Genomic DNA, 12,443 nt, shown 5'->3' with positions numbered 1-12,443 from the left:
AGAGAGAGACAGAGTCACACTTTTGCCCAGGCTGGAGTGCAGTGGCATGATCTTGGCTCACTGCAACCTCCGCCTCCCAGGTTCAAGTGATTCTCTTGCCTCAGCCTCCCAAGTAGCTGGGATTACAGGCACCCACCACCACACCTGGCTAATTTTTTGTATTTTTAGTAGAGACAGGGTTTCACTATGTTGGCCAGGCTGGTCTCAAATGCCTGACATTGTAATCCACCCATCTTGGCCTCCCAAAGTGCTGGGATTACAGGCGTGAGCCACCGCACCTGGTAATATCTCTTATTTTATAACATAATGCTCAAATTATTACAAATGCATAAAACATATTCTTAAAATAAGGTAACGTAATTTTTAGCACATTGACTTCAATAGTTTCATTAAGGGAAAAAGTTGTCTATATATAAATAATTTTTAAAATGTAGTTGTTTTTCTATATTTAACAAAGAGGAACACAAATAGGCAATCAAATTAAGGTGAAATAAAAGTCTAGTGAAGAAAAATGGCCTTCTGTTTAATAGTAAATCATGACAATTTTTAGTCATTACCATTTTATAATGATTCAAATGTTCATGTTTTTTAAAAATATTCTGAATAAGTAGAAACATGCATAGAATTTCAGAGGTAGAAAGCCCAGATTGTCTAGCCTCAAAATGAGAAATAGGTAGGAACTCAGATTGGTATTAACTGCCTTGAGTACTGTGTTTAAATAGATTCTGAGGCTCAGTGTGGGGACAGCAGTAAGGAGGACCATGATGGATAAGCTATGCCATTAGGTGGAGAGGATGAAGTAGTAACACAAATACTCTGAATACATAGAAACATGTACAGAATTTCAGAGGTAGAAAGCCCAGAACGGCCTAACCAACCTTTTCAATAGCTTCATAGCCTTACAGTTGCCGTCATGCATTTGGTTTATTAGTTTCTGTGCTTATTTTTATTGTTATTTTTGTAAACAAATGAACTGAATGTTGAGACTCAGAGAGGTAAAGTGATTTATCCCAGGCCACACAACTGGGATGTCGCAAAGGCAGGATTAAAATCCTGTGCACCTGAATATTAGTCCAGTGCTCTAATTCCGGTATAAGCAGGGCTCTCTCGATCTGACATGTGCTCTCTCCAATGTTAGAAAACAAAATCTGAAGAGTGGTAACTTGATGTAAGTTAGTAATGTATTGTGGCTGATTAGAAATGGATGACTTTTTGCACATGAGTCGAGTCAATGAACAGGATACCTTGGTTTAAAACATAGCTTTTTAACAATTATCTTTTATAACTGAAAATATCTACTTTTGCTTATTTGTTTTTGCCATTAAACAATGATCAAATTTAATTACTCTGCTGACAGGATAGAAATCAGCTGGCTAAACAATGGAACTTCAATGGTGTATTAATTTCTATATCAAGAGTTAATTACAAGTTGGCAAAATTAGAGCAATTTGAAATTCACCTCTGTCTCTGTTTCTCTCTGTGATATTTTGAGGACATTAAAGAACGGGTAGTGGCCAAAATATGGGTATTAGGAAACATAAAGGAGAGAGTAAATATGGTTACGACACTAAACATTAGTGTATGTCATTCTGGAAAGGTCATGTTCTTGATCAGGAAATGAGATTTTAGTGACTTTCTGGTGAAACTTGTGTTCAAAAGAAAGAAATTAGGTGAAAACGGCCAGGCGCAGTGGCTCACACCCATAATCCCAGCACTTTGGGAGGCTGAGGGCAGGCAGGTCACTTGAGGTCAGGAGTTCCAGAGCAGCCTGGCCAATATGGTGAAACCCTGTCACCACTAAAAATACAGGAATTAGCCCGGCATGTTGGCGGGTGCCTGTAATCCCAGCTACTCGGGAGGCTGAGGCAGGAGATTCGCTTGAACCCAGGAGGTGGAGGTTGCAGTGAGCTGAGATCGTGCCACTGCACTACAGCCTGGGTGACACAGTGAGACTCCGTCTCAAAAAAAATTAGATGAAAACAAACCTCTATTACTTTAGCAAAAAGAATGGAAACTCACTAGTTTATATTTAAATAATCACTATAGTAACTCTAAACATAGCTCAAAGAGAAAAAATTAAGTATTTTGCAAAGCTCCATCAATCAGTGACATCAGAAAATCAGGGACTGTGTGGATAATAAGAAAATGTTTTACATAAAAAACTAAACATTAAAGAACAGAAACTGTAAAAATAAGGGACATAGTATGGAGAATATTTTTTCTCCTAACACTGAAAAAGAATGGAACAGTCATCATTTTAAGATGCTACAAATATAGCACAAAGGAATGGACTAAGTAATCTAGACAACTATCATTTTAAGATGTCACATCTTACATACTTTGGGGGCAGAAATGGGCTAGATAATCTTCCCAAGGACCCTCATTTTGTATAATTACAGGCAAAAGCAGCACATATTTGGGCACATTTGGATCATCTGGTTTATTTGCTATATGCAGTAACTTTAAAATAATAAAAATTAGCATAAAATCATTATACTGATAAAATACAAGTAGAGTTGTTTAGATACTAAAATCCGAGGCAGGCCAGAAGCCTGAAGAATGTAGTTTTAGGATGCAGAATTATAACAGTATTAGAAATACAGTGTGACATCAGTAACAAATGTGTTGAGGCTACACATTTATTACTGATGTCACATTGTATTACATTTATTAAACTCTCCCCACCTTGCTTTTATGAATACATTTTTCATGTTCACGTAGGAAATAAAAAAATCAATCCTTTGTACATCTAATTCTGGAAGGTTTCTCATTTTGTAGAGACAATAGTCCTGGAGCACTCTGGAATACCAATGGCATTTTAACCTAACTAATAAAAAAAAAACTAAATAACCCAGGTACTGTATATCTTATTATAAGTGAAATAGTTTATGTAGCATTCCAAACTTAGAGGTTAATAAAATAATTCCTTTTATAGATCTCAAAGCAAGGAGTGTAAGGCAGCCTGGGACCATGCCAAGTATTGGAGGAGGAACAGATGACTGTAGCCCATAAATGTTCAGGTGCACAAGAGAGGGGCATGCCATTTAAATGCAAAGGTAAACATCACAGTTGTTCAGGAGAAACAAAAAAGACAAAAAGAGGCTGGGATGGAAAAGAGAAGACATTCTAGGAACCTCTATGTTCTCTAAGTGCTTTGAAGCCCTCTGGAGCTCCATCACACAGGGCTCCAAGGGCCTGGCCACATTATTAACCACTCCTTCACCAAATGCTTTTAACTCTGTTAGCTGGAACACTTCTCAAGAACAAATTAAGTTTTAAACAGTCAATGGAAAAGTGCTATTTGGTTGCTAGAAGTATTGCTTATTGATTAGGTACATTCTGGCAATGGGAAAGACGCTTGCACTTTCAATAACAGAAAACCTAGAATAAGTAAAATAATTTCCATTTCCCACCTAAGAATATTAGTGGTCAAGGATCATTTTTCATTTCTGTAAAGATTCAATCATAAACATCAACAAACATGTCAGATTTTTTTTTTGAGTCCCTATACCAGAGGTTTTCCAACTAAGTATGTATGTGGAAAACTTGTTAAAAGTGCAGATTTCTGGGTCCTATTTCCAAAAATTCAGATTCAGAAGTCCTGGTGAGGCCTTAAGAATTTGTTTTTTAAACAAATGCTCCAGGTGATTCTCATTCACATGATCTAGGGGTCATGCTTTGCGAAATACCACCCTAAAATACATTCTCTCTTTCCATTTTCGTTTGTCACAGCAAATTGTGTTTAAGCAGGCTCCTTAGTGTTAGTTCTGAAAAGCAAGTGAACTACCACACGAGTCAGCTAGAGATAAACAGTCAAAGCACAGTAGGGAAACCTAGCCTTCAAACTTGTGTTCAAGGAAATTCTCCCCACAGAAGCTGAATTATCTACCCAGTGAAATCTTTTGCCCTCTCCACATCCCATGCCCTACCCAATGTGGACAGCCATCCCTTGACAGTTATCCTTGGTCTTAGGAAGCCCACCTCAATGTTTTCCAGATTTTTACCTCTTTTGGTGATAGTATAGAAATGTAATCTTCATATATCATCCTAGCCTTTTCTTCGATTACTTTTTTGTTCTGCTCCTTCTTTAAGTCTTCACAGGCAAGCCAGAAAAGTAGGTTCTCTTCGCTGTATTCTGTTCGGAGGAACTCTCTGAAAAGGTTTCTTCCTGCTGGGGCCTTCATCATCTTGTCAAAATTTTGAGACCAGGACAAGACTTCCTCTGCAGTGGGGTTTTGGCTGCAGAGACAGAACGGGGCCGTGATCAAAGGGAACTTTGTGATGAATGCTAGACCAGGTAAGGAGAGGAGCAGATAGAAATTTTATCAATTTGCTGCCATCTAGTGGTCAGTATTTTGCCACTCAGTCCAGCCTGATCTGGCAAATAAGTATCCGTCAGGACTACATCAGTTATTTCAGGGTTTTGACAAAAATTCACACAGGCATAAGAGGCATGTAGGGAGACAAGCATTCAAATAGCAAGGGGCCTATACGTAATATGCATGCAGTCATCATGCATTCCTAATGAAGCTTGGAAATGTTCAAACTTTAACAATATGTTGCAAGTTGATAGAAACTGTCTGTAAGTGACTAAGGACAACATGAATTTTTTCTTTGCCTCTAATCAGGATTTCAATTTTCCAGCCATAAGATACAGTTTTTTTTTTCTCATCTCCGGTGGCCATTTTTTTCATTTGTCACTTGATTTAAAATAAGAATACACTGTGTGCACTTGTCACATATTTTCCTAAACTTTAATAATTTTTCTGCTGGGCATGGTGGTTCATGCCTATAATCCCAGTGCTTTGGGAGGCTGAGGTGGGAGGATCTCTTGAGTCCAGGAGTTTGAGGTCAGCCTGGGAAACATAGCAAGGTCCTGTCTCTGCAAAAAAAAATTTAAAAATTAGCTGGGTGTGGTGGCATGTGCCTGTAGTCCCAGCTAATTGGGAGTTGAGGCAGGAGAATCACTTGAGACAGGAGCTTCAGGTTACAGTGAGCTATTATCATCCCATTGCACTCCCGGCTAGGCAACAAAGTGAGATCCTGCCTCTAAAAAAAAAAGTTTTTTTTTCTATGAAAAGTTATGGACGAATTGTTAGTCATAAATGGAGTTATAATTGGAAGCAGAGTGCTTCTATAATGACACTGACATTGGGGAATTTAAAACTATATACAGATCTTTTAGTGACTAGGTGACTGCAGAAACCACCAGTAATTAATCCACTTGCTTATACATTAAAGAAGTAGAAGACAGAAGCTTGGCGAGTCTTATGGTTAAAATGATTCTGATCTTCCTTTCCTGTTCAATGATTTACTTAATAATTTTCCAACCTAAAAGACATTTGGCCAAAGAAGTATGTTTATATATATATAAACATATATATATATATGGTAAATACATATACACATAAAAAGGTAAATACATATATAAAGGTAAATGTATATATTTCTACCTTTTTAACCAGGTATTTCAAATAGATTGTTACTGTTCCATAATCTCTGCACTTCCTCATTCACTTAAAACAATTTTTAATTTTAAAAAGCTTAAAAATTATCATGAAGCATCATTATTAAAACCTTCTCATAAAAAGCAGAAAAAGAAAGCACTTGTAATTATATGACTGGACTATTTGTATTTTGATTTTAGTCCATAGGGACCTCTTGTTTGGGAGGAAGCACGTGGGGAGAGTCTGCTCTGGTGGAAAAGGAACCAGGAGTCACTGGGTGCCCTCGTTCACTCACTTGGACATTCCATATCATTTGTGTGTGTGTTTAGACACTTCTCTTATAAAGAGAAAAACTTAAATTCTCGAAAATGAGAAGTAATGAATTAGGGAAATTTTGGGTACTAATTCATATGACAATCTTTATTTTTTTTTAAAGAGAAAAGTAAATTTAGATCATGTTTTAGCCAATAACTTAACATAGCTAATAGAAAAATTGCTGAAAAGCAACGGCAATGACAAAATAAGATCTTCCAGATTGAATTTGCATTCACTTCCCAAAATCATTTTGAAGAGTACCATGGAGCAAGGGGTAATACTTAGGCACGCAGTTGATGTAAATGGCATATGAATGCAAGAAACAATAGCTATGTGGTTCTCACACTCACCATTCCTCTAGGACCTGGATACTCTCCATTTTTGTAGTGTGTGTGGGTCTTCCCGCATTTTCCCCTCTTTCTTCATTCCTCACAGTGAGGCTGTAATGTAGCAGAATATTTAATTTTGTCAAGGGAAATTCAATCAGTTGAAGAAAAGACTAAATTTTTCTGGAGAAACATTTCACAGGAGATCTTATATTCAACTATGTGAGAATATTTAAAGTATAAAAGAGCAATACCATTTTAAAACGATGGGCAAGCCCATGTCAAAGGGAAGATAATAATTTTTAAATAAAATTATAAAGTAAATCAGTCTCTCAAAAGTGGATATTGTTAAATATCCCAACTTCATCTTTACATAATCTGAATTACATAATATTTCTGAGACATATGATTAAATGCTTTAATATTATATATATGTATATACACACACACACATATGATTACCTTACTCTTTAAACAAAATGTCATTTTGATTTTTAGTTAATTCTATTCATAGTCTGTTTTCCATTAATTTTCCCCGATTGAGAGCTAAGAAGATACAATGTGTCAGAATCTAATACAGATTTTGCTAAATTTACATTGTTACCGATAATATCATTCCTTCAATTGCTAAAATCAAGCTACCGGATTTATATTTGAGTTTGTTTTTGCCCTTTCACCCCAGTAAATCAATCTCCAAGGTCTTGAAAGGGACAGACCAGTAACTGAGCATTTGGAACAGGTGAGCATTGGGTGGGAGGAGTGTGTGTCTGCGTGGCATAGGTTTGGGAATTCTACAGCATCATAGAGGACAGAGGATAATGCCGAAGGTTTTAGTAGCCCAGAACAAGAATAAGAATAAGAATTGTCCAATGACAATTGCTCCCTAAAGCTGAGCAGTGCTTTAGGGCGGAACACCGAAAATTCTAGGTGTAGACTAGAAATAACAGATGAGGTCATGGGAGATACTAAGAAGCAGGGTAGGGAGAGTAACTCAGTGGCTCGGGAAAATTTGAGCTCCCAAATTAGCCAACTGATACCTCTGTCTAGAAGCCGAGGAGCTTAAGAGCCTGGCAGAGAGCACAAGAAGTTCAGATAACATCTCTCATTTGTTCCTTCCTTCATTTACTTACTCAAAATAAGAGGCAATGGAAATGATGATTTTCTAGTGCCTGTTATGTGTTGGGCACCATTCTTTTTTTTTTTTTTTTTTTTTTTTTGAGACGGAGTCTCACTCTGTCGCCCAGGCTGGAGTGCAGTGGCGCAATCTCGGCTCACTGCAAGCTCCGCCTCCCGGGTTCATGCCATTCTCCTGCCTCAGCCTCTCCGAGTAGCTGGGACTACAGGCGCCCGCCACCACGCCCGGCTAATTTTTTTTTGGTATTTTTAGTAGAGACGGGGTTTCACCGTGGTCTCGATCTCCTGACCTCGTGATCCGCCCGCCTCGGCCTCCCAAAGTGCTGGGATTACAAGCGTGAGCCACCGCGCCCGGCCCATTCTTTTACCATTAATATTATTATCCCCATTTTACAGATGAGCAAAGTGAGGTGCAGACCCGTCTGGGAGGCTGGCCCAAAACTGAACACTAAATAGGTGGCATAGTTGGAATTGGAAGCCTACCCTGTTCAACAACCCTGTATTTCTGAGTGCCTACTATGGACCATGGCTGCTGACAGACACTGAGGTCATAGACCACTTACTATGTGAATGCAAAGGGTCACTAAACATCGTTGGTGTGGAAAGGAAGTGTTTAGGAAGAGGTGCCCAACAAGCAGTTATTCTCAGTCTGGAAAGTCTGATAAGAAAAACCAAGACAGTGTCTCCTTAATTCATTCTTTCATTCGCAAGTGCAAGCGTGAGGACGGAGAGAACGGAGCAAAGGGAATAATTTCTGACAAGCGGGCCCATCTACAATGGAAAGTGAGGCTAGACAGGAAAACTGACTGGAGAGAGCAGACTCACTGGAAAAAGGTGAACCCAATGGGAATTGAAAAGGATTCTGTAGTCAGGAAAAGGACATACAAAACATAGGATTTCATAGTGAAATACACTGAGTTTGCCTCTACCCATTTCTAGGGACAGGGGCAGGTTTTTTGGTGTAGAACCATGGAGGGAAAGGTAATGTAGCCCAAAAGGATTCTGGGGAGCAGAAACTAGAGCGGATGGTCCCTTGGACCCGCTGCACATTGACTAGACCCCTGCTGGAGGCAGCAGTCCCAGGGTTAGAGACAGCAAAGCCTTCAGCGTAGTGTAGTTTTGGGGAGGAATTCAGAGAGAGCGTATAAAATTTGGAGGTATTTGCGTGTGAGTGCTGCGAATGTGTCTGAGGTTTGATACAGCCTAGGAAACCTCAGTCCTCCGTGTCGCTATACAAATAGGCCAGATAAGTATTTTAGAGGAGATTCACTAATGAGTAAGAAAAGTTCTTCTCTGGAATTCGAGGTATTTCCAGTCATGATGGGAAAAGTGGATAAGGGGGGGATACACTGCTGACAATATTCTGTAAAACTTCCTGTATATATAAAATGTACAATTTTTTGGTAAATTCTATTCAGCTCTTTTTAAAATAGGAAATTGATACTCATTCTGCCAACCTTTATTGAGCTTCTATGTGTGTGTGCAAACACATATTAAGGCACTATAACACAACTAGCAAAACAGCTCTCATTCCTTGCTTAAATAATAAACTCCTTGAGTTTATTTTTATTACATTTCCACACAATGTCCCACAGAAGGCAGTACACATGATGCAGGTATACTTCATTTCATTAAACATCTTTGAGAAATTTTTTCTCCGTTGTGCCTTTGCTGTAGAGTAACAAATCTGGAGTCTACAGGCATGAATCACGAGTTTCTGAACATGAATTCTGGCTCTTCTATCTGTTTCTGTGATATTTACAAACATCCCAAATGCTACCATATTAGAGCGATCATTATGAAATATTAGGTTGAGTTTACATCTTTCTTTTCTACAGATGGTAAAATATGGACACACATTTGGACTAAAACTACTTACAACAGACATTCAGTAAATGTTTAACTGTTCACTGTGCAGCTCTTGATCTAATATTGGCCACAATCTTGCCCTGTAGAAATTGAACTTTGGCAACAGACAAATTGTCCTTTTTATTAACTGTCCTTTACTACTGGTCTTAAAAAATGGGTTTCAAGGTTTCAGTTTTCAAGAACTGCTGAAAATATCATTTTAAGTTAAAGAGAAATGGAGAAAATAGACAAGGGATTAATACTTAACAGTTTGTCTGTCTTGATACTGACTAATGTCTGTCCTACTTGGTCCTGCTCCAAGTAGTGCATTGTTTTGTTTTGTTTTTTAATTCACTGGAAATATTTGCTCTAGACCAACTTATATACGTTATATGTGTTTGAGGAAAGCCCTAAAAGGAAAATACCACATCAACAGTTTTGAGGGTCCCACAGAAACACTTTTTTTCTTTTTTTCTTTTTTTCTTTTTTTTTTTAAGATGGAGTGTCGCTCTGTTGCCCAGGCTGGAGTGCAATGGCATGATCTCAGCTCACTGCAAGCTCCGCCTCCCGGGTTCAAGTGATTCTCCTGCCTCAGCTTCCTGAGTAGCTGGGATTACAGGCACCCGCCACCAGGCCCAGCTAATTTTTGTATTTTTAGCAGAGACAGGGTTTCACCATGTTGGTCAGGCTGGTCTTGAACTCCTGACCTTGTGATCTGCCCACTTTGGCCTCCCAAACTGCTGGGATTACATGTCTTTTTTTTTTTTCTTTTTAGCCCATATCTCTCCAAGAAGAGACACTCCCCCACTGACTTTTATGTATGTAACATTTAAAACTAACATTTCTACTTTTTAAGCAATAAAAGCCACAAGGAGAACTAAACACATACACAGTGCTCACTGTGGGGGTCTTGATCAAACCTTAAATACTTTATGGAAGAAAAGTGCCAATATCCTTGGCCAAATATACTAAAATAAGCATTTAAAATCCCATTAGAGATTTTCTAAATAGTGACTTTGAAAAGGGAGGAAAAATACTTGGGACATTTCAGAACTTAAGAAAATGTGCCCCCTCTCTATGTGGGTGGATTGTTTGTTTACAGGGGAGTGTGGACAGTGAAGTGAAAAAAAACATTACCTGCTGCCAATTATAGAGTTTATCTACTGATCTGTCATCATGGATAGGCGCAGGGTCTATTTTGGAAGATAGTTTTCTATTGTAAGGAAAACAATTGGTTCTTAAGAAAAACTGTTAAAATGGTTGCAAAGAAGATGAAAACTTACCGGTAGCCATGGTAACTCTGGGATAGAGGCTGGTCAGGAAACCACATATATTTACGGAAAAATTAAACCGAAGAATCAATAAGATGCCTAAATTTAATACAGTGTGACATCAAGGCTCCAAGAGAGAACTACTGTCAATGGTAAAAGCAATCTATTCAATATTGAAATAGTCTCACATTGTGATATCAATCTTTTCTTTTTATTTAACAGCTTCTACCTCAAAGTTCCTGGTGCAAAAATAAAATCAACATCCTTCAGGCTCTGAAAATGAATTGGTAGATTATTCTTTAAATATTTCATTTTCAGCATTCAAGATATCACAGTAAATACTAGAGGAGTTAGCAACACTTTAGTAATGTGTATGAAACACTGGTTCATGCAACGTTCCCTGGGTTGGACATAAAAAATGAATGAGACAAAGCCTCTGCTATTGAGGACCTCAGAAGGATAAATAAACATCACATGGCATTGTGATAAGAACTCGGACAGAATTGTGCATATGGGGTTTCTTAGACACCCTTGATGGTACCTGTGCTTTTGCATAAGATAATTGAGAAAGGCTTCACAGAAGAGGTAATGATTAAATTGGGTTGAAAATGGGCAGTTGTTTGCCAGATGGAGACCTGGACAAAGGGGATCTCATTCAGAGTGGGGATAAAATCATGCAGGAGCACGATACAAATGTAGAACAGAATGGACATATCAGATGTTGCAGGGCTGGACCAGGAGATTAAAACAGGCAGCAAAGTATGTGTTATCCAAGAAAATGATGAGGTGGACTCCAAATGTAGAATATACCTCCTTCAGGATGGTTTAAGCTTTCCATGCTTTGTTTTCACCATTCATAATGGGGATAATGGCAATGAACTACTTCATAAGGATGTAAAACAAAAAATAAAAGCTTGTGACAAAAAGGCCATTACAGATGCTTAGTTGAATGGAAGGGCAAGTTGGTTGCATATTAAAATTCCAATTCCAAGTTTACCAAAGAGCTTTTTATTTCCACCTGAGTAAATACAGACTTTTCCTTTGTCATTATTACACAACACTTCCTCATCCATTACTTTGAGGAGTCACTTCCTCCTCAAAATAGTCCTTGAAGGTAAGCAGGGGAGTTGTTATTAGTCATTCTTGTTTTATTTACAAGGAAACAGTTATTGGGGTTGACTTACACAATACCCACAACTCAAACTTACTAGAACTAGGATTGGAATTCACATCTTCTGACTTCCTGTCTCAGGCTCATTTTCACTCTGCAATGCCATTTCTCTTTACATAGAAGAGTTAATTGTGGTATTGCAAGTGTTTACACAAATGATTTTTCTTTAAGGTTTGGAAAAATAAACCTCCTAGTACAATCCAGTGCATTGAGTATAAATGCCCTCTCTAAGGTATCATCCCACAGCTATCACTCCACAGGAGCTGTTGCCCAGAGGCCTGAGTTTGCAGTAGAATTTGATGAAGAGTAACTTCTCAATTCCCTGGAATTTGAGATGAACAAAAAGGAGTTGTTATAGAAGGTTTTGACAGCAAAGTGTGAAAGAGGAAGGACAAAAGTAACACTGTTAATGACTGCAGACGGTGTTGCTATGGCTGAGGAGGGCCATCCTGGGAAGTACGACTTTCTTCCATTAGCAAAGATAACTTCGGGAGAGGGCAACAAGGAAAGGAGAATAAGTGATGTTTCACTTACAAAAGACTACCCACCCCCCAAAAAAACTAAAACCCCAAACCAAAAAGACACCAGAAGATGGGCTGGTAACCACCTAACATACAACATTTCAGACACATAGAAACTCAATGTTAAACCTATGATTTGAACTTCACCTCTTTCATTTCTACATTTTTATAATAGAGTCTGGTTTTGAGTGGGGTGTGTGGGGATGGGAACAGTGGTTAGAAATTTGTGTCTGGAAATGTTATAAAACACTTGCCTAAAAATACCCCATGTTGCCCCTCTAAAGGCTCACTCCACATTTTGTAATCATGTACCGCGTGTCATGAAACAAGTATTTCATTTGGCTTAAGCTTTTGTTTCATGAACTTAAAGTCAAGTAAACTAATCAGCTATCAAATATCTGTCCACTAGA

At 38.3% G+C, this 12,443-nt stretch overlaps 1 protein-coding gene across 1 annotated transcript in view; it reads right to left on the bottom strand.

Annotated features, from left to right (window-relative positions):
* LOC116463171 (regulator of G-protein signaling 17) overlaps window positions 1–12,443 on the bottom strand; it is a 120,530-nt gene that overhangs the window by 11,205 nt on the left and 96,882 nt on the right. Inside the window, exons 3-4 of the mRNA XM_032146157.2 lie at window positions 6,113–6,202; window positions 4,005–4,239 (exon numbers count right to left, since the gene is read on the bottom strand). Coding sequence (XP_032002048.1) covers window positions 4,005–4,239; window positions 6,113–6,202 — 325 coding nt within the window. The remainder of the gene's footprint in view (window positions 1–4,004; window positions 4,240–6,112; window positions 6,203–12,443) is intronic.

The sequence above is a fragment of the Hylobates moloch genome, unplaced genomic scaffold (assembly GCF_009828535.3).
Source record: "Hylobates moloch isolate HMO894 unplaced genomic scaffold, HMol_V3 SCAFFOLD_28, whole genome shotgun sequence".
Classification (NCBI taxonomy): Eukaryota; Metazoa; Chordata; class Mammalia; order Primates; family Hylobatidae; genus Hylobates; species Hylobates moloch.
This window is presented reverse-complemented; position numbering and strand designations above follow the sequence as displayed.